This window comes from Arachis ipaensis, chromosome B8, assembly GCF_059453495.1.
Source record: "Arachis ipaensis isolate K30076 ecotype BB chromosome B8, ASM5945349v1, whole genome shotgun sequence".
In the NCBI taxonomy this organism is placed as follows: Eukaryota; Viridiplantae; Streptophyta; class Magnoliopsida; order Fabales; family Fabaceae; genus Arachis; species Arachis ipaensis.
The window spans coordinates 11,594,363-11,618,373 of NC_142443.1; the positions used below are offsets into that span (position 1 = coordinate 11,594,363).

At 34.0% G+C, this 24,011-nt stretch overlaps 1 protein-coding gene and 1 pseudogene across 2 annotated transcripts; both read right to left on the bottom strand.

Annotated features, from left to right (window-relative positions):
* Window positions 1-172: 172 nt before the first annotated feature.
* LOC107614235 (putative L-type lectin-domain containing receptor kinase VII.2 pseudogene) lies at window positions 173-2,551 on the bottom strand (annotated as a pseudogene). Its single transcript, XR_015896033.1, has one exon. The product of XR_015896033.1 is annotated as a putative L-type lectin-domain containing receptor kinase VII.2 pseudogene (transcript).
* Window positions 2,552-9,765: 7,214 nt separating this feature from the next.
* LOC148547215 (uncharacterized) lies at window positions 9,766-19,281 on the bottom strand. Its single transcript, XM_088495337.1, has 4 exons — window positions 17,535-19,281; window positions 16,720-16,844; window positions 15,662-15,786; window positions 9,766-9,859 (listed from the first exon to the last, which is right to left on the bottom strand). The coding sequence occupies exons 1-4, from the start codon at window positions 19,279-19,281 to the stop codon at window positions 9,766-9,768; spliced, it is 2,091 nt and encodes a 696-aa protein (XP_088351463.1).
* Between the last annotated feature and the right edge of the window lie 4,730 nt (window positions 19,282-24,011).

The following is a 24,011-nucleotide window of genomic DNA, read 5'->3' on the forward strand; positions in this document are numbered from 1 at the left end:
TATTATAGTGTACAAAAATGTGTCTCTGTCGTTGGAAAAACGTAAGTCCTTCTCTTGAATAAAAGTCGACAAAAGAATATTCATAGAATAAAATACATCAAAATCAAATTAAAAGATTCAACAGGTATGCTAATACTAAAATAAGGTAGTTTTACTATGATCGTATAAAGAATGGAAATGAAAAATCCACGAGATATATTAATTATAATGTTGCAATGAACATTTAAAAAAAAAAATTAAACAAAAGTGGAAAAAAAAATTATGTTACAGAAATTGATGACAAGAAGCATCATCCTTCAGTGTTACAAAAGACTTACAAAGCAGCAAGTGCTTCTAGCACTCTACATGGTGATAGACTCAATTTCAATTCTCATCTTCCTTCTGAGATTGATTCAGAATCTGGTTGTAGGCTTGGATAAGAGAAGCTTTGAGATGCTGTGGAATAGAACTTAGTCTGCAAAATTTCATCAAAAGTAGGATAATTCACAGTGGCAGAACTTGTTGAACTCCTAGACCATGATGCCGCTGAGTTTATTTTCCCAAGAAGACTCATATTGATGCATGAATCATTACAATCACAGTTTCTTATTCCTTCCAAAATTTTCACCACTTGCCTCATTGTTGGCCTAATACCAGGGTCTGAACTTGCACATAACAAACCCAAATGCAACACTCTCTCAACTTCCTCAGTGCTGAAACCACTTTGATTCTTCAGCCTCTCATCAACAGCAAAACTCAATTGCCCTTTCTCCATAAGGGAAAATACCCAATCAACCAATGCAGGTTTATCTACCACAATAGGCCTTCTCCCACACACCACTTCCAAGATTAATATTCCAAAACTGTACACATCAGTAGCGGTTGATGGTCGACCGATTCGGACTAGCTCTGGTGCCATGTAACCCAGAGTTCCAATCACTCTTGTTGTGTCAGACACGTTTTCCTGTCGGTGCAGCCTGGCTAGGCCGAAATCTCCCAATCGTGCGTTCATATCCTTGTCGAGTAGTACATTACTTGCTTTAATATCTCTATGCAAGACCTCGAATTCCCAGCCTTCGTGTAGGTACAAAATTCCACAAGCTACATTTTGAAGCACACTGAGCCTGAGTTCCCAGCTGAGTATCATGGTGTCATCTTCACACTCGAAAATTCTCTTATCCAAGCTCTCATTCCCCATATAATCATATACAAGGATCAATTTCCCTCCTTTTTTTTTGCTCCACCCTCTGAAACCAACCAAATTCCTGTGTTTCATTCTCCCTAGGCTTGAGATCTCTGCCAGAAACTCTCTCATCTCATGCTGAGTTTCATGGTTGAATCTCTTAACCGCGACTTCTACACCTTTCAACACTCCCTTGTAAACTCTCCCACTTGTCCCATTCCCAATCACATTCTCCTCCGAGAATCCATTCGTCGCAACACAAATCTCTTCATAGCTAATTCTGTGAGGCCAATATTCCAATTCCCAATCTTCAACCTGTTCATCTTTCCCTCCTCTTTTTCCTTTGGATCTTAATAATAAACTCAAAAACACCAAAGTACCACAACCAATAACTATCAGTCCACCAAAAATGACCCCCAAAATGAAATATTTTGATCTATAAATCAATGCCTTTGGATGCACGAATAAAGGCAAACGGTTGGTGTGCAAGGCATCACCGATCGAAAAATTCGAATTGCTAAAACTCCAAGCCAAGATTCTACACTCATCAACCATTCTCCCTGTTGCCCCAGAAAACCCCACATACATCTCATCCAACAAAACCCCAGAAAGGTTAATAGGCTTATTATGAATCAAAGGCCTTTGAGGCTTCCTATGCCCTGCTATGGCCATAGTAACATTGATATGTGAACCATCAAACTCAATCCAAACCTGATAATTTTCACCACTAGCAAGCTTCAATTCCTCCATTGTTTCACCATCTTTCCCACCCCAAAACCCAGCAGGTTCAGAATACTCAGACATCATTGAATTCACATCAACACCAATATGGTTATCATTCAATTCATTGAACTCCTCATTCCTAAAATCATCAAACTCAATGGCAAATACATGGTTTGAGGCGTTACCTGCTGTGGAACGGTTAAATAGTCCCATGTAGTTCCCTGAGAGTTCACCATGGATGGCCATGACAGGTGTGAAGAAGAGAGCAAAGCCATGAGCAATGGGGAAGTTCTTGATAGGAGCAATGGAGAATATGAAAGAAGTTGAAAAGGGAAGAAGGGTAGAATTTGATTGTTTCTTCATTGGTATCTTGAAAGGGTAAAAGGCACGGCCAATGGAAAAGTAAGTTTGGTTAGTGAGAGAGAGAATGGAATTTTGGATTGTGGCATTTCCATAGAGCTTGGTGTTTGTAGAGTTGAAGTTTCTGTTATACACAAATTCAGTTGCTGACACACAACTCAAAAGAGCTATGTTAAGATTGAGAATGGCCATGAAGAAGAACAAGGTATGAATATCATGAACCATCATCATCATCTTCATGGTTAAGGTAAGACAATCAAAAACGAAGATGGTTCTTTGCTTCACTTTCTACTACTTTAATTTGTACAAAGCTTACCAAGAAAACATGTGCTGTTTTTTCGTATCATGTAGTATTAAGTATTGACTATTGACCCTTGTCCTTGTTGGAAAAAATAATAATAAAATTGAAGAAGTAGAATTAATATAATCCTCTTGTGGTTATTTGTGGTGATTTTTTTTGTGATGATAATAGTTCATCTTTATGTGTTGCGATTTTTGGTAGTATAATTTTTATAAGTTTGGAAGGAATATCTTATAAAAAAAAGTTTGTTGTTTATAAAAGTTTATGAAGATTTAGAAAATATTTAGATTTATTCAAAAAAAGAGAAATAGTATTTTATTGTAGTGCAGTACGTCTATGTCGGTTTAGAAATGCAATAGATTTGGATTTATCTTTATTTTTATCTTTTAAAATTTTTTATAATCAAATATTACGTTTTCTATTAAATAATAGTTTATAAACGGAATACTTATTTTTTTTATTAGATATAAATTTTATGATTTTTCTACTATCTGTAAGTGACTTTTGATTTTTTTTTATGAATTAAAATTTTATTTTTTCTGTAAGAAAATATAATATATTTTTTAAAGTTAGGATTATATATATTCAGTAAAGACAAGTTGGCAACTGGGATATTAACTACTACAATAGACAATAGTCAATTATTTTTCTATTACTATGATAAACGGAATGTAACAAATTGTTTAAATATTAATTAGTGACTAAGAGTCGAACATCGACCGACCCATTACATGAGATGAAAGCTAAATTAAAGTGCGCAAGTTAATGCGACTTTATCTCACTCTCTCCGTTATTTATTTATTTTGCAATTATCTTATTTTTGTTCTATAGAATTACACTTTTTACATTATCTTAGTCATTTCTATATATATTAGGAGTAGTAGATAAAAATCATAAAATATAAAGGATGAGTGTTTATTATCATTTTATCATTATTAACACCAGTGTGTAATTATATTAGTATATTATTAATAAAAGTGTCTATTTCATCGATACAATTAAAACTAAAAATTAAAACTAAAAAGCAGGAGTGTTTGTTATTCTTATGTTGGATAATTACAAAAGATGGAGTTAATCAGTGAAATTCAATTTCAAGCTAACCAATTCCTAACCCTCCTAACTAACTTATCTTTCTAACTTTTTTACATAATTTAACTAATATAAATTTCATTAGTGGTAGAAAAGATAATCAAATTAATTAACAGTAGTCAATGAGTTATAGTTCAAATAGCATAGTCTTTCCATACTCAATTAAGAGGTTGTGGATTCGAATCTCCTATTTTTTTTAAAAAAAATTAATTAACGGTAAAAAGTCTACACACCATATATATAATATTAGATAAAATCATTTTGACTTGTCTAATTCTATTTTAGTTTCTTTGATTGGAGCAAGCAAGGCAGTCCCCAGCCCACACAAAATAAAAGCATGGTGGAAGTGACACTATGGATGATATAATTTTTCCCAAAAAAAGATTACCAAAAATAAATATAGAAACATATCATTACATGAAAAAGGAAACAAAAATGATGAGAATAATAAACAAGGCAATAGTTGCAATCACATAATTCGTGATACGTCAGCCAGTGTGAGTTGGTGAGGGAGTGTTTTGTCTCACTCTCTTTTGGGTTCATAACTCATAAGCCACGTTGTATTGAATATTGATGAATAAATCGTGCCACCATTTATTTTTTTTTTTTTCCACGGAGGAGATCTTGTTTCAATTTATGTCGTGGCCTAAACACTTTATCAACTTTATTATAATTTACAAAAACATTTTTACATTTTCTTTTTATCATAAAGTTTTACGTTAAACTAATTATCCTTATCCCACAACGATTCCTTAGTTTTATTTATTTTTGGTCTTGTGTCGTATGATTATTATTTTATTATGGAGACCACTTTAATAAAGATACTAAAAATATTTTTTTTTAAAGATATTCACACATGTCATATTATTATTGGATATCTTTATTAAATCGGTTAATAATTGATTTTTTTAATAAATCAGAATAAAATTAGTTTATTATACCAACAATAATAAATCTAATTGTTTAAACCTGATTTAATCCGATCGAATTATATCATCTAAATCGAATATCTTTAAATTTTTTGATAAAAAGATAATTATATCCCTAATTTTTTATTTTTCGGACATTTAAAATTCTAAAAATTAAAAAATATAATTAAATTCTTAGAAAAAAATTTGAGTTTATTGTTATTGTTATAAAAAAAATCGATTTTATTTTAATTTGTTAAGAAATTAAAAAATAACTAATTCATTAATACGTTTAATAATAATGCAACACATAAATATTTTTATAAAAAGACATTTTATGCGTATTTTGGAGCATCCCATTTATTATTTGATCCACATCTTCATAGAAAGTGCTACGGGCCCACCGTCAATTAACTTGTGGCTTCGGAGAAAGTGGTTTAGATCCAATAATATTCTAACGCATTTTATTGCATATAATTACGCAAGTACGTAACCTTCAATTATCATGCTTCGTGATTCATCACCCTTGACCTTTGTCCCTTTGGGTTTTGGTACCAGAAATTGGATTAAATCCTCCCAATACTCTCTGAAATTTACTATTTTATTGTTTTAGTTTTTAAAATTAAAATAATTTTATTATATTGATTTCTAAAATTTGGTTCTAAATATTATAGAGCGTTGAGCTGGTTCTGATTTATTAGGTTAGACAGATATTTAAACGACGATATTTATTTTGATATTTAAATAAAATAAAAGTAAGATCGTTTTAAAAAATGAATGAGGATAAAAGTACATATATATCAACGTTGTAAATGAAATTTAATATCATTATATTTATATATGTTTTCTGAAAAATTCTATACTAAAAACAAAGAGTTAACAACTTAATATTGTGATATGAATGTTTATGACTTCTTTTAATATAGGCATTGAATTTTTTAAAGTTGAGAGACTCATGTTATAAAAAAAATTGTATTTAATGAGGTTTAAAAATAATGTCCCTTATATGTGTATAAATAGAATAGCATAACTTGAGATATGACACATACAAAATTAATATAAAATACTTCTCTTTCTTTATAGAGATGTATACTGTAACATATAATATTAGTGAATATATTTGAATCATCTCAGTTATATTAAGATAATAATATTAGTGAATATTAATACTAAAGTTCTTTATTTACACTTTTTATATTTTATATTTATTTCCTCTTCTTTATTTATTTTACAACACGTTATCAGTACGAGACTCTGATCAAAATTTAAGAAGACTCAAATAATAAATTTTCATTATGTCAAAACTCTTTCATCTTGAATTTAATGCTCTTGATATATATGGAAACTAAGGTTCTAAAAATTGGGTCGGAATGACCGGTTCGACCGGATTAATCGATAATCGGTTATCTAACTAGTCCGATTGACCCCAGAACTGAGTTGCAAAAAATCAGAGAAAAAATCGACTGAACCGGTGGTTAATCAACGAACCGGACAAACCGGCCGGATTTTTTTAAACCCCAATTTTTAACATGCCCTAAAATGTGTCGTTTTGAGGCCGAAACCTAACCCACCCACTAACCTAACCTAACCCAACGAAGCCACTCACTCAATTCTCACTCTCTGCACCGTTCCCCTCGCTCAACTCTTACTCTCTCATCACTGCTCTAATGCTTTGCGCCTCTATCGTCCACCATTTGTCGTTGTTCTTGCCATTCGCCTACTTCTCCTTCCTTTACTCTGGTTCATGCCTTCAACTCTGGATCTCTGACTCTCTAGCTCTTTGCTTTGCTTTGTTTGGTGTCTCCATCTCTGCACTGCAGATTACGTCTCTGCTCTGCTTCGTGCCCTCATTCTCCATTGTTATTGGGTACCTCCGAATCTTGACTCCTTGAACTTCAAGAATAAGTTTGGTAAAAGTCATTCTCACTATGACCCTCATCATTTCATCTCTTGTGCAGTATATGAGTTTCATTCTCAAGTTTTGGTAAATTGAAAATTATGTGCCTCTTTTGTTGTTGACTTAGAAGCACTTGCTGAAAAAGGAATTGATTTTAAAATAAATTTTCATGATTTAAAATGGACACCAATTTTCAAAATAAAAAAACTGGTTTATCCTAACTTGGTACGTGAGTTTTATGCAAACCTGATTTTTCATGAGGGGGAACTCCATTCTTATGTTAAAAATACTCATCTTACTATGAGTCATGAAACCATCAGTGCTGCCCTGGGATATGAGGATGAGGGGGCCAGGGCCTTTATGTCAGGAAAATGGGATCACCATGTTGGTATTTCCCTTCGAGATGCCCTGGCTCGTGTGTGCGAACACTTTTCATCTTTGGATGGTACCATCCTGACACACAAAGCCCTTGGACCTATTAGTGCTTTGTTGCATCGGATCATTACCCATATTATCATGCCACAAAGTGGCTCTTATCAAAGGGTGACAGTTTGTAACACACTTGTGCTATATGCTCTTCTAAATTCTGCTCCTATTTCATTTGCATATCTCATGATTAGGCACATGTGGGATTGTGTTCGGAGTGACAAAAAATACAATCTGCCTCATGGGATATTTTTAACTTGTGTGTTTGAGTACTTTAATGTTGATCTCAGTAATGAGCCTATAGAGAATAGGGTTTCTATGATCAAGGGTGGGGGTGTACCCGAATCTGTTAAAGGAAAAAGGCCAAAGGTTCAAAGGCATCTATGTTTTCTGAAAGTGAAGATGAAAGTCTTTCCTTTGCTGAAACCTTTGATAAACATCGGTTCTCCGGAATGGTCAAGGATGTCCTCACAGAATTTTTCAACATGTCTAAACTAATGGTAAAATCTTACAAAGATGCTAGAAAGCATGCTTTTGAAAATGAGAAAGCTTGGACTAAATCTCATGAACGGGTGAATTTGCTTCTTAAACGTTTGAAATCTATTGACAAGGACATAGCCAATTTCGAAGAAGAAGAAGACTTTCTTGAATCTGATGCCAACTCCTTTGATGCCTAAGATTTGCTCTCTGATGTTATTGCTGCTGAACACATTTTATTTTGCTGTTTATGAACTTGTCTCTGTTGAACTCTTTTCTTTTGGATGACTATAACTTTTAACTTTGACATTGTTTATGTTTTAAATATTATGGACTGCATTTCTTTTCTCTATTTTGTTTGCAGTTATCCCTCTTCAATGACAAAAGGGGGAGAAAAACATACAGGGGAAGATAAAGGACTGAATTGAAAACTGATTTGTTTTTCAAAAGTAGGTTGCCCTATTTTGTTTTCAAAATTACGCTGCCCCGTTTTGATATTGGCTACCCTGCTTTGATTCTCTGATTTTATGATTATGACATCTTGAGCAATGACCTTTATTGATAAATTTATTCGCTCAAGTGTATGTGTGCTGGCTGGTTTGTAGAATTTTATTAAGGATTTTGCTAAATGTTTCTTGATGAAAAATTGGCTCTGTTCTAAAAGGTTCCATTGTTTATATATTCTTTTTGATCTTTAGGAACCTGTTAAAGTTTGTATACATGTCATGCTCCCTTGAATATTTGGTTGAATCAGGTACACGTTAAGAGAGAGCTTAATGAAAGGGGGAGAGATTTTGAAAATTCTCCAAAGGGAAGTTTCCTATCCAAATCTTTTCAATTCAATTTTAATAATGTTTGTCATCAAGGGGGAGATTGTTGAGTATGAAAAATTTATATTTAATTAAATGATGATCAAATATTATTAAAATGTAAAATTATTAAAATTATTATTAAGTGTTTTATTTAAATTTCTAATAAGTTGTTTGATGATTTTTGTTCAAGTGTACAGGAAGCAAATTAGTTTCCTATTGGGCCAAAAAGTTAGAGCAGCCCGCTTTGATCAATGAATTAATGAAAAATTAATGGAAACATAAAGTGGCTGAAACTTGAGATTGAGACAAACCCAAATCACAAGCCCAAGAACCAATATTGGCAAAGTAATAGAAAAAGAAGAAAGTGGCCCAAAGACCTCAAGCATGCCTCGGTTACTCTATGCCTTGGTAACAGGAAGTTAAAATTCAATTTGATTAATTTGCATTGATAGCTCCACACGTTACTCCATTTCTTGGAAACTGAGATTTGGATTTCAATTAAGTTGAATGTGCTTTTATTGCTTCCACCAAAAGCTTTCTTTCTTCCTCTTTTCTCTCCTCTCTCCTTTGGTCACATCTATCCATCAGAGAAGAAGATGGAAAAAAAAGAAAAGTCATAGAAATTAAGCCAAGAAAGATATTTGCCATTGAAGGAATGGTTTGAAAAAAAGCTTCAAGAGTTTAGTAGCCAAGAATAGAAGCAATCCGCCTCTGTCAGGAAGAAGATCTAGTTTGATAAAGGTTCTTTTCCATTTTTGTTCCTCCAAGAGAAAGATAACGTCTGAAGTCTCAAGTAGAAAGAAGCAAAAATGGAAACCCTGAAGCACTCCTGGGTCAGAAGCTCATCAAGAGTCCGAATCCATTCTTGGGGCCAAAGTAAAGATCAAGGGTCCATATTGAAGAAGCTTGAAGAAAAAGGTTGAGAAAGATGAGGTAAGCATGCATGCATCAGCCTCGGTTCTCTCATCTCTCTCTGTTGAAGCCGCTGCTACTCTATGGTTGGAGAAGAAGTTGCTGGGTTAGGATTTCGACCTTGGAAGCTTTTCCTTCTATATTAAGGGTGAACGGCCAAGGGTTGAGAACAAGGAGAGAAAGTGAAAGCACAGAGTTCTCACAGCTACCCAAGCTTTTTGAGTTCTTCTCCTTCAATGGTGTTCATTTTGTTTTCTTTTTCTTAGTATTTGTCTGTCTGAGTCTCATAATAAAAAAGGCAAACATGGTGAGGTTTGTAAAAAAAAACTAGTGAGAGAAAAAAGGCAGTGATCAAATTAGAGAAAAAGCCAGAAATGTCTCCGAGTTTCTTTGTACATCTTTTTATTGTGTTTCATGATCCTGTGGGGATTTTCTTACAAGTTGGGTTAGCACTCTGCTGTTGAAAGCTTGGTTTGAGTCAAAGTCAAGTTCAGATTAGGGTTAGAATCTGGATTTATCCCAGATAGGAATGGGTAGTTCCTATAGAGAAATTGGTGTTTGTAATGTTGTGATAACATAGTGAACTTCTATCATTGTTGTGATGGAGACTGGATGTAGGCCACATTGCACCTAGTGACTGAATCAGGATATATCTGGTGTTAATTCTTCTTCTCTACTTCTTTCTCTATTTTTGTTAATCAGGAGACGAAAACAAAAGTGTCTCTCAACTCGGCACAAGACAAAACAAAAGTGTCTCTCAACTCGACACGAGACAAAAAGCAGAAATATCTCCTAAAATTTGGTTGAAAAATCAGAGATTGAGATTCAGCAAAAAGGGGCTAAGATTCAACCCCCCTTCTCTTAGCCACTGATTACCATCAATATTTACCCATGTGTTTTCATAAATTAAAGAAATCTGCATCTGAATTCATTATAATTGCTATGTGCATTGATGATTTAAATATTATTGGAACTCGTGAAGAGATTCCAACAAATATAAAAGTTCTAAAAGAAGAGTTTGAGATGAAAGATCTCGAAAAGACTAAATTTTGCCTCGACCTGCAAATCGAGCATACAAACAATGGAATCTTTATTCATCAAACAACATACACAGAAAAGATCTTGAAGAGATTTTATATGGATAAGTCATATTCATTAAGTACTCCAATAATCATAAGGTCTTTGAATGTAGAAAATGATCAATTCCGCCCTAAAGAAGAAAATGAAGATATCCTTGGTATTGAAGTATCATATCTCAATGCCATTAGATCACTAATGTATCTTGCTAATAATACACGACCTAATATATCATTTACGGTGAATTTACTATCAAGATATAGTTTCTCTCCAAACAGAAGACATTGGAATAGAATCAAGCACATTTTTTGATATCTTCATGGAACAGTTGATATGGTACTATTTTATCCATATGAATTCAAGGCACAATTAGTTGTTATGTAGATGCAGGATACTTGACTGATCCACACAAAGAAAGATATCAAATATGATACCTATTCACATATGGTGATACAACTATATCATAGAGGTCCACAAAACAGACGATAGCAACACATTCTCTAATCGTGCTGAAAAACTAGCGATACATGAAGTAAATCGCGAGTGTTTTTGGCTCAAGAATTTAATCCAATATATTTTGTCACCATATAGACTATTTGATCATAAAATAACCCCAACTATTCGGTTTGAAGATAATACAGCATGCGTTGCTCAACTTAAGGGTGGATACATCAAAGGTGATAGAACAAAACATATTTATCTCAAATTCTTTTTCATTCATGTTCTTCAAAATCGAGAAACAATTGATATCCAACAGACCAGCTCAAACAATAATTTGGTAGATTTATTTACAAAATCACTTTTAAAATCCTCCTTTAAAAGATTGGTACATCAGATTGGGATGTACCGATTTCGAAATATTAAATAATGTCGACAAGAAGGGGGTTATACTCTTTTTTCCTTGGTTAGATTTTTATCCCTATTAAATTTTTTTTAACAAGGTTTTTTAGCGAGGCAGTCCCCATCACAAGGAATATTGTACTCTTTTTCTTTTACTAAAATTTTTTTTATTGAATTTTTTTAGTAAGATTTTAATAAGATATAATTCTAAATGGACATTTAAAAGGAAGTGTTGTGATGTAGATATCCATGACTTCTTTCAATATGGACGGCTGAATTTTTTAAGGTTGAGAGGTTCATATTATCAATAGTAAAATTTAAAAATAATACTCCTTTTATATATATATATATATATATATAAATAGAATAATATAGTCTGAGACATGACACACATAAAATTAATATAAAATATTTTTTTTATAAAAATGTAAATTATAATATATAATATTAATGAATATATATGAATTATTTTAATTATATTGAGATAATAATATTAATAAATATTAATATTAAATTTTTTATTTATATTTTTTATTTTTTTATTATATTTTTTACAACACTAAACATAATCCAACATTCTTTGGACCGATAAAATAACTTTAGTTAATATAACTAAGAATTCGAGAATCAAGAAAGTTCTGTGTCTACAAGCATTAGCCACGTATATAATTCACATTTTATTCATTTACAAAAAGTGCAAAAACCCGTGCTTGAATGAGACCACACGATATGGCACTGGTCAAGTCACAACAAAGTTCTACTCACATTTTTTTTTTTTTTGGTTTTTACAGGATAAATTATTTAAAATATTGTTAGAGAGTCAATATAGTATTTATATAATGTATATAATGAACCATTTATTTAGTCTAATATAAATTAAAAAATAAAAATTTAAAATAAAATATTATTAATTTTTCAAACACAATACATTCATATTATCTAAAATAACTATCCAAATACCAAAAATAATAAACATCTTATATCCTATTGAATCAAATATTTCTAAATTTTCTATTATACACATTGTATATATACTTCATTGGCTCCTTATACTTCTTCAATTATTTATTATGTCCTTTAACTTCTGCAATACTTTATTTCACCTCTCCTTTCCTTGCATAAGCACAGAACCCATTCTTCTCACCTTTGCTATTATTTCTTGCTCTTTTTTTTCCCTGAAAGACTATAGTGGGAATGCAGTATGAAATGAGAACTGCGGATGCGTTCAGTTTGTATTTTTATTTACTATTTAATATTTTTTATTTTTTAAATTTTATAAAAAAAATTAAAAGCAAAAGATAAAATAAATAAAATAAAATTTTATTATTTTTACTTTTTTTTATAAAATTCAAAAAACAAAAAACACTAAAAAAAATAAATCAAACACATCCTAAAATTTTAAAATCTTAATTGATTCAACAATTAACTAACTCTGAAATTTTACTTTCTCCTATTTTTAAATATACAATAAATATACATATACAATAAGGGGAGTTCTCTAGTGACCAAGGTAGTAGTGACTAAAGATGGCCAAAGATTGACCTACAAATAAGAGGTTGACATGTGAAATGGTTGATTATAATAAAAATTATTTTAAAGATATACTTTTGTGAATTACATTAATGTAAGCGAACTATAATTTTCACAAATTTTCAAAAAAAATTTTGTGGGTCTTGACAGTGTAGATAAAAAAAATGGGAAAAGCTAGATTATAAGAAAAAAAGAAAAATATAAATACACCAAAAAAATGGATAAACAAAAAAGTTGTGCAGTTAATAAAAATGAGAAACCAAGTATAAAAAATAAAAAAAGCTTTGCAGTTAATAAAAATAAATAAACCAAGTATACACACATAATGGCCACATTTTTGTGCAAGTATTTGGATTATTTTTGTCGTATACATTTATTTAAAAAATAATCAATAAAAAAATTAAATTAAAAAAATAAAATATACTCAATTACAAATTTTAATTATAAAAAATTAATTAAGAGATATAACTAATATATAATAGAAACCAAATTATCAATATAAATATTTGAATAGAAAAAAAAATAAACTTAAAATTTCATAATACGACGAATTTTGATTTTAAGTTTTTAGCTTAGTTCTTTTTTATATTATTCATTTAAAGAAAGAATCAATAATTATTAATAGATATATAATAAAAAATTAAAAAAATCAAAATATAATGTAATTAAATGAGGTTTTACTCAATTTGTTGGTTTGGAATTCAATTACGAAAATTTAAAATAACTAAAAAATAAAAATAATAAGATTTTTTTATAAATTTTAAATTTATGTTGTAGTTTCTTATTTTTTATTTTTTTTACTTGATTTCTCATTTTTATTAATTGCACAGCATTCTTGTTTATCTCTTTTTTTATGTATTTATATTTTTCTTTTTTTCTTATAATTTAGCTTTTCCCATTTTTTTGTTTACATTGTCGAAGACCTACAAATTTTTTTTTGAAAATTTGTGAAAATTATGGCTCGTTTACATTAATGTAATTCACAAAAACATACCTTTAAGATGATTCTTATTATAATCAACCATTCCACATGTCAACATCTTATTTGTAGGTCAATCTTTGGCCATCTTTAGCCACTATTACCTTGGTCACCAGAGAACTCCCCATACAATAAATGATAATGCCTTCAATACTATTCAGTCACTTTGAATTTGCCAGAAATGAGATTCATAAAGTAAGTGAAAAATTTATTGTATGTAATTTTGCAGTTTTGCTTTCTCATTTAGGGTTCTGATGCTTTCTTTTTTTTTCCGGACTTAATGTTACTATCCTTCTATATTATTGTTGTTACAATAATGTTGTACGAACAATTTTCATTTTTTCATAACAAATTTGTTACACATTTCAGTTTTATTATTATTTAAGTTCAACTAATTAGATCTAACACTAATAAAAACTATTCTCATCATTAAAAAAGCGTGTAACACGCGTTTGAAACCCAAAACAAACGTTATCTCTCGCTTCGTACTTTAATACTCAAAACTATAACAAAAGAATTTTAAATTAAAATCTCTTAAAAATCTTTTAAATTTTCTGCAAAAACTACAGAAAAATTTGGTACTGCGTTTGAGATCATCAACAAAAAACACATAAGATCAACAAAAATTTCTCAAAGTACTAATTACTTGTTCATTATGTTCAGTTTTTTCTTTTAGATTTCTTGCATTTTTCGCATTTCTACTAGTTCGGTTTATGGTTTAGTGAATCAAGTTCGTTCATTTAGTAGATCGAATTGCTCTTATTCAATTTTTTCTTGTTATTCTCTGTAACTAGGGCATCGAATAAAACTGTAGTAGTTGTGCTGCACTTTAATTGAGGTTCATTTGGTTTCGTTTCATTTTTGTTAACATCTTTATTGGTTCTGATTTTTTCTGATGCCATCATTCAATAATTTCGGTTCATCTCTTAATTTATTTGAGGTTCATTTGGATCTAGAAATAAATTCAATGTATTTTTGTTGATGATTGAGTCTTTTTGATTATTTGTTCAAATCCGAACTAATTTCAGTTCATTTGTGAATTAATTGAGGTTAACTTGATGCTATTGTTAAGTCATTTCGGTTCATTTCTTAGTATAATTGAAGTTCATTTAATTTTATTTTACTTGAATTTGCTGAACTTGTTCATGTATGTGTGCTTGTTTAGTTAGTTATAACTCTGATATTTATCAGCTGTATACACTAGAATCATTTATAATAAGATGTTATTTTTCTTACGGTATATCTGTTGTTTGTGATTTTCTATTTTTTTTTATCACTAATTAGTCATTACTCTAATCGTGTTTTATCAAGCGATATGTTTAATACTTAATAACTATTTTTGTTCTCTTTTTTAATGAATGTTAGGATATAAATTTTTTTTATTGTAATATTTTATTAATATTTTTATTGATTCTTGATAGAAACAAGAGACTGAGAGAATAATATGAAAAGTGTATTATTGAGTTGTCTATGAGGTATAATATACAAGGGGTATTTATAGGTGCTAAATGAATCAAAGTAATAAAGACATAGAATCCTACAATTAATGTACAGATATGCTATATAAATATAGACGATGCTAATTGATCTAAATTGATTCTAACTAATGATTCTCTAACATCCCCCCTCAAACTCAAGTGGGAGCTAAGGATACCAACTTGAGTTTGGATAACAAAATTCGAAAGCGAGTCGGGTGATGAGCTTTCGTGAAGATATCAGCAGTCTGATCCAGTGTCCCAACAGCAATGAGACGAACAGCATCAATAAGGATTCGTTGTCGAACAAAATGACAATCAATCTCAATGTGTTTGGTGCGTTCATGAAACACATCATTATGGGCAATATGAATAGCACTGCGGTTATCACAAAAAACATCAGTAGGGAAAGACTGAGGAGCACCCAGATCTTCGAGAAGCCAACGAACCGAGATAACCTCAGCAGTGGTGTCAGCAAGAGCACGGTACTCAGCTTCTGTGCTTGAGCAAGCAGTGAACGTTTGCTTCTTAGCACGCCAAGAGATGAGAGCGTCTCCAAGAAACAAACAATAACCAGTAGTAGAACGACAATCAGTGGGATCACCAGCCCAATCAGCATCAGAGTATGCCTGAAGGGTCAAAGAGGAATGGGCAGAAAAATAAAGGCCATGAAAAAGAGTGCCTTTGACATACCGAAGAATGCGAAGAACTGCCGCATAGTGAGTAGTACGAGGAGCAGACAAGAACTGGCTGAGAACATGAACTGGATAGGCAATGTCTGGTCTGGTGACAGTCAAGTAGACGAGACCGCCAACTAACTGGCGATAAAGTGTCGGATTATCCAAAACAGTGCCATCCATAGGGGTAAATCGAACATTAGGCTCAAGAGGAGTAGACTCAGTGCGACTATCTGTAATCCCAGCGCGAGCAAGGAGATCTGAAGCATACTTAGCCTGAGAGAGATAAATGCCATCATCTGTGGAGATGACCTCGAGGCCAAGAAAATAGCTGAGAGAACCAAGATCCTTCATCTCAAAGGTACGGTGAAGTGAGGTCTTGAGATCAGAGATACCATCAACATCATCTCCAGTAATGATCATGTCATCAACATACAAAAGTAGAAGAACAACTCCACAGTCGCTTTTACGAATGAAAAGCGCATTCTCATGAGGACTAGAAGTAAAACCAAGACTGCATATGGTAGTGCTGAACTTGTCAAACCATTCACGAGGAGCTTGCTTAAGTCCATAAAGTGCCTTGCGAAGGAGACAAACCTTACTGGAAGGACAAGGATATCCTGGAGGTGGTTTCATATAGACTCTCTGTTTCAAATCCCCATTAAGAAATGCATTCTTCACATCCATCTGACTGAGAGACCATCTTTTAACCGCAGCAATGGCAAGGAGAGCCCTAACAGACGTAAGGCGAGCAACAGGAGCAAAAGTCTCTTCATAATCAATACCATACTCTTGCGTACAACCTTGAGCAACCAATCGTGCCTTATAACGGTCAATAGAGCCATCAGAGCGAGTCTTGATCTTGTATACCCATCTACTGCCCACAACTTCCTGATCAGAAGGAGGATCAACCAAATCCCAAGTGTGTGCTTTTTCAAGTGCCTGTATTTCTTCCTGCATTGCTTGTTGCCAATTTGGATTTGTGGAGGCTTCTCTGAATGACTTAGGTTCATGTTGATGAAGAATAGTAGAAAAGCAATGATAATCAAGGAGATGAGGAGGGGGATTCCTTACCCTAGAAGAACGAGTGGGAGGAGGAGGCATGACGCTAGGAGCGGGATCGCCGTCCGGACTGGAATCATCGGGAGATGGAGAAGGTGGAGGATCAGGAGCCTCGAGGGGTGGACTGGGGGTAGGCCCTGTAGTATCATCACTGGGAAAGAGATCAACATTTGGGTTAGTAAAAAACGGTGATGGAGTAGAAGGAATGGACTCAAAGGAGGAAAAACTAGAGAACATGTGATGCTCCCAGAAGACAACATGACGAGATATACGAATACGGCGAGAGATAGGATCCCAACAACGATAACCCTTATGTTCAGAAGCATACCCAAGAAAACAACACATGCGAGCCCGAGGTTCAAGCTTATTATGTTCATGAGGCTGAAGAAGGACAAAACAGACACAACCAAAAACCCGGAGAGAACTGTAATCGGGAGAAGTACGATAAAGACGCTCAAAGGGAGTAGTGTTACCAAGAACAGAAGAAGGGAGTCTATTGATAGCATGAACAGCAGTGAGGACAGCTTCACCCCAAGCACGCTCAGGACAGGAAGAGGAAATAAGCATCGCACGGACAGAGTCAAGAATATGACGGTGTTTACGCTCAGCTCTGCCATTTTGTTGAGAGGTACCAGGACAAAAAAACTCGGACAAAGTACCCTGTTCAGCGAGAAAATTTAAAAGTTTGGAGTCACGATATTCCATAGCATTATCACGTCTGAAAATTTTAATGACCTTTGAAAACTGTGTTCGAACCATAGTGGCAAAATTAATATAAATCTGAGGCAACTCACAACGATTAGTCATCAAATAGACCCAAGTAAAACGGGAATAATCATCAATAAAGAGGATAAAATATCGAGCTCCTCCCATAGAAGCGGTGGGAGCGGGTCCCCAAACATCAGAATGAATAAGATCAAAATGAGAGCATGCAATAGAGGAATTATTATTAAATGATAAGGCAGGTTGTTTTGCAGTGCGACAAGAAATGCAATCTAAAGACTCATTTTGAACTTGACCTAAAACACCCGTAGATATAAGAGGACGTAATTTGCCTAAGGAGCTATGGGCAAGACGACGGTGCCACAAGTGAAGAGTAGATGGAGAGGAAGAAGCACAGAGATTTGTAGAGGGAACATGAAGGTTCTCGAGCTCAAATAAGCGTCCAACCTTACATCCAGTTCCGATGATCTTTCCCGTCCGACGATCCTGCACACGACATCCAGAATTTGAAAAAATGACATCAAAACCAAGTTCAACAAGCTGACCGACAGAGATAAGATTAAAATTCAATTTTGGAATAAGATAAGCATCAGAAAGATGAATATTGGACTGTGAAATAACCCCGTGATGTGTTGCATGCAAGAGAGAACCATTAGCAGTGTTAACAGAAGGTGCATTTGTAGTGGGAGACAACGACGAAAAAAGATGACGCAAAGGAGACATATGATTGAAACAACCAGAATCAAAATACCATTTTGAATTACCTGGAGGGGTGGAAAGAGTAGCGGGGGTATTACCAGAAAAAGAGAGAAGTTGCCGAAGAAGGGTTTCAACATCTGATGGAGAGACAGAAGGTGTGTTGAGAGATGTGGAAGAGGTGGACTCAGTAGCAGCAGCAGCAGTAGAGGCAGGCACATGCGAAGAGTTGTTGGGACGAGGGTGATACTTGTTCTGATCTGAGCGTGGTGGTCGAGTAGGACAGGTAGCAATCAAGTGACCCGAGAGCTTACAATAATGGCAGAACAGTTTCGGGCAGTTGGAGCCAATGTGGCCTTTTTGTTTGCACTTACGACATTCAATAGAAGGACAGTCGGAGAAGGAATGCTCAGGCCGATTACAATTGCGACAGATTTTTCCCTTTCTGTCGGTGGCAGCAAAGACAGTTTCACTTTTAGAACGAAGCAATCCCAAGCGCGTTTCTTCAGACTTAAGACGAGGAAGAGCATCTTCAAGACTAGGCAAGAATCGATAAAGAAAAGAAGCCCTGACCGGCTCATAGTCATCAGTAAGTGCCATCAGAAATTGGATGAGACGTGTCCGGTTTCGATAATCCTCATATGCCTTAGCATCAGTGGGATCTTTAAGAACAGGCTCACAGGAGGTCAACTGATCCCAAATAATCTCCATCTGAGCAAGAAAATCAAAAACTGCTTGGCCGCGTTCTTGCTTAAGGCTATGAAGTTCCTTAAGCAGTTGGTACTGATGAGAGAGATCAGAGATAGTGTAACGTTTCGCCAAATGATCCCATACCTCTTTAGCAGTTTCAAAATGCCCAAACTGTAAATGAATGCCAGGAGTAGAAGTGTTGCGGAACCAGGTGATAATCTGATGATTTTTACTATCCCAATCTTCCAATTTCTCTGCATAGTCCTTCTCCTTCTCAGCATCCTCCTTGGATTTGGAGGCACCATCTTTGGATACAGTTGGCTTAACAGGACAAGCAATATCACCAGTCACATATCGCCATAATTTTCTTCCTTTAAGAAATCCTCGCATAACTTCAACCCAATGTGCATAGTTGGAGCCATTAAGAATAACAGGGATAGGCTGAAAGACATCCGGTTTTTCCATAGTAATAGAAGAAATAGCAAAAGGAAGAAGAAAACTACAAATTTGGGGCAGAAAACGAGAAAACAGAGCGCGGAATCGGAAAGAGCTCACCAAAAAACCTTAGGGAGGGTCCACTTGGTGGCCACGTCAGCGCCACGTCAGTGCCACGTCAGCGGTGCGTCAGTGCCACGTCGGCGAGTGACGACACGTGGCAGAACGTGATACGCTGAAGGAAAGCACGCTGGCGACAGGTGGCACGCGGGTCGAAGGACGGGTCGGGTCGGATCGTCGTGGGTCAGGGTTGCCCAACCAGCTTGCGTGTGACACGTGGACGCTCCAGGAACGTCCGATCTGCACAAAGATCCAACGGCTGCTGAAGCCTCTGGAGGAGAAAAGAATGGTGGTGGACAGCAACGTTCTGGAGGCGCGTGGAGGCGCGTGCGGAGGTCTCTGGAGGCGATCTTGGCGGCGTTGGAAAGCTGACGGAGAGAAGAACACGATGATGCCGGAGGTGACGAACCAAAGCGTCGGAAAGAGCTCGAAAATTGCGAGCAAAGTGGCACAGGTGGAAGCTGGAGGGAAATCAACCTGGTCGTGGCAGCGTCTTTCGGCGGCGCGTGGAGGCACGTCCGGAGGCGGATGGCAACGGTTCTGGTTGCGTTGGAATCACGGCGACGAGACGAACAAGATGGTTATGGGGGTGACGAACCAAAGCGTCAAAAAGAGAACGAAAAAGGAGGCCAAAGAACACTGCCGACAAGGACAAACAAAGGGGCTATGAACTAATATTCATCGGAAAAAAAAAAAAGACCTAAACTCTTGATACCATGATAGAAACAAGAGACTGAGAGAATAATATGAAAAGTGTATTATTGAGTTGTCTGTGAGGTATAATATACAAGGGGTATTTATAGGTGCTAAATGAATCAAAGTAATAAAGACATAGAATCCTACAATTAATGTACAGATATGCTATATAAATATAGACGATGCTAATTGATCTAAATTGATTCTAACTAATGATTCTCTAACAATTCTGATGGATAATTTTGGTTTATTTTAAGGAGAATGATATTATATGTCAAATTTTTTGTTAGGAGTTTTTTTTTTTTGGGTAAGAATTTTCTTCGTTCATGAAAACTGTGTTGTTAGCTATAAAAATTAAAGTAGTTTTCTACTCTAATAATTTGAACATTTTCATATCAAGAAGTGCTGTTTAGATATCTTTAATCGGATTTACTAATATTTACTATTATGTGAGTATATTTTAGTAAAAGCTTTGGTATCATTTTAATGTTCATGATCAATTAAGTACTATACATTTCTGTGCTGGCCTTAGTGAATTTTATCTTTCACTATAGTCCTATTATGTGAAACATAATGGCAGAAAAGCATGATTTGTGTAATGCACAATTAATTTTTGTCAAGTGATATATTTAGTATTTGGTTATTATTTTTGTTCTATTTTTTAATAAATGTTAGGATATAAATTTTTTTTACTGTAATATTTTGTTAATATTTGTATTGATTCTGATTTTTTTTGGTATCATCATTATATAATTTTGGTTCATTTTTTAGTTTATTTGCGGTTCATTTAGATCCATAAATGAATTCGATATATTTTTGTTGATGATTGGGTCTTTTTGACTACTTGTTCAAATCTGAACTAATTTCGATTTATTTGTGAATTAACTGAGATTCATTTAATGCTGCTGTTAGGTATTGACCAAATCTTTTATTTCTCTACTTCTAAATTAATACATATTAATAAATTTCTTTCAATTATAGGAACAAGTTAATGCTTTCAAGCATGAATATGGTCTAACTATTCTCTTGGGACAAGATAAATAAATTGAGAGACAAAGTCATTGGAGAATCTGAAAGCATAAAAATTTCAAAGTCATCCGCTGCTTTCTCAAGTCCTTTCTGTAGATTATCATCTGAGAATATAGAAAGTCGATAGGTTCAATTTTTTAAATTATAATAAATTTCTATTGATATTCTTGAATACTATTTTGTAAGAAATTGTAAAAAAAAAACAAACACTTCTTTGACTCTTTGTAAATGTTAATATATATATATATATATATATATATATATATATATATGAAAATTTTTTCTTAAACTTTATTTATTTATTTGTTAGAAATGTCTAGGATGTATTGAGATCACATTAATTTGAATGAATTTAAGTTTACACTGAATAGATTGAATATATTTATCAGACCTCAACAACGGTAAAAACACAAATGAACTAAAATTTATTCTAATAAACATCTAAATTGTTCTTTTTTTTTTTCGAAGTCAGATAATTTCATTCATAAAATGAAAGAAACATATATGTGTCTATATATGGGACAAGTAAAAGAAATGGGAGATTTGTTGAAGCTCTTTCTGCAACTTCAAAGTCGACGCCATTATCTCTTGCACACTAGTTTATACATTATCAAAGATGAACCTGTTTCTAGCCTTTCATAAAGACCAGCTCAAAATCACCATCATCATCCTTTTAAGATGAGCTATTAGGTTGGGTATGTAAGACCCTCGTTTTCAAGTTCCACTCAACATAGAAATTAGAGTTTTTGGTGCCCCTTCTAGTACCTAATAAGCCTATTTTTGACCAATTTTTTTTTTATTTTTCACAATAGAAGATGCAATGATTGATTGTTTCTGAACATTGTAGGCATCTTTGGCAGGTGGGTTAAATCAATGGGATACGATGATGAAGCTTTTGCAGCACTGAAAGCTTTTTATGGAAGTCCCTCCAGAGAAAAATCTTAATCTTCGTTGGATTTTCATCTTTCACAATTCTCACCACAGATTTTGTTGTCTCATAATCTCTGGGTAAAATTCAATGGGAGGATGCGAGAACCCAAAAACCACACAGTACCCAGTACTCACATCATACAAACCACTTTTATTAAGGGCCCAATAAATTTTATCTTCTCTACCCCCAATTGTTGTTGTTAGCACACGTTGACTAGTACCCTCAAAAAAATACTTCTAATTAAAGTCAGATTCTACTGACTATTAGAAAGTATTAAGTATTTGACCATTAATAGTGGTTGATTTTGCAGATTGAAAGCTTCAGATGAAGGAACAACACAAGGATGTGGAAGAGCAAGCCAAGGATCGCTAAAAATTCGGATACTGGACCCATCACCAATTCGCCAAACAAGCCCTTTTCGATAACCTTACGCCCTTCCAATATGCTACGCCACTCCCATGAAGGTACTGTTCTGATATGCATTCATTATAGAACTGTATCGAAAACATTTACCTTTGAGGAGTCTAGATAGGAGTGATTGTGGCTAAGAGACAACTTTCCAACAGTTTTGCTAGTAGCACCAAATTCTGAGTCCCTAGGTCCTTAAAACCTAGTCCACCTTCCAATTTCGGTCTTGTCATAGTATCCCAACTAACCCATGTCATTTTTCGTTCTGTACCTTTTTTACCCCAACAAAATTGAGAGAGTATGTTGTGAATCTCCCTAATTAAAGTGTCAGAAAGGCGGAAACATGATAATGAATAAATTGGGATAGCCTCCCCCAATAGCTTTGATTAGAACATGCCTGCCTGCAGAGGAGAGAAGTTTTCTTTTCCACCGTTGAACTCGCTTCCTCACCTTGTTCTTGATTTCTCCAAAGGTGGCCTTTTTTTTTTGGACTGTAAATAGAAGACCCAAATATTTATCCTGTGCACCAATATGAACAATTTTTAATTTCTGAGATAGTAGTAATTGAGCAGCGGGAGGAGTATTATTACTAAAGAATAGAGCTGATTTATGCAAATTAACCTTTTGGCCACTGAACCCCTCGTATGGCTGAAGAATACTGTGAATATTTTCACAACTATTTTCTGACGCTTTGCAAAAAAGGATTGAGTCATCCGCAAACAATAAATAATTAATAGTAGGACATCTTCGGTTAATCTGAATACATTCAATGAGACCGTTTTGCTCTGCCTTGTTCAGCAAAAAGGATAATTTTTCTGCACAGAAAAGAAAAATGTAGGGAGATAAAGGGTCTCGTTGACGGATACCTCTATTTGGTTTAAAAAAAAACCAAAAGGTTGACCTTCAACAACGGCAGAGTAAGAAACTATAGTCACCACCTTTTGTATCTAACCAATCTACATAGATTCACATCCCAATTTCTCCAAAATGAACTAAAGAAAATGCCACTCAACACGATCATAGGCTTTGTATATATCCAATTTAACAGCCATTTCACTCGATAGGCCCATCTTCTTTGTCTTTAGATAGTGCATACATTTATGAGCGACTAGAACATTGTTTGAAATCAATCTACCCTTAATGAAGGCGCGCTGATTAGGACTGATCAGTGAATTCATAAATTTTTGTAGCCGATGGACTAGTACTTTAGAAATAATCTTATACACAACTGAAGAAAGGCTGATGGGTCTAACCTGTGTCATATCATTTGCGTTAGAAATCTTAGGAATGAGACAGATTTGTGTATGGTTGAAGCTCTTTAGTAGTCTACCACTGACAAAGAAACTGCAGACAACCTTAAAAACATCCTCCCCTACTAAACTCCAGTAAATTGAAAAAATTTAGCTGTAAATCCATCATCACCAAGGGGCTTTGGGGGTGAACACTAAAGACCACCCATTTTACCTCATAAAAAATGACTGGTTTAATTAATTTTCGGTTCATGGTTGCTAAAATTTTGGTTTCAAAATCTTCGAATGCATGTGCCAGATTAGCTTGGTTAATTGATGTGAAGATA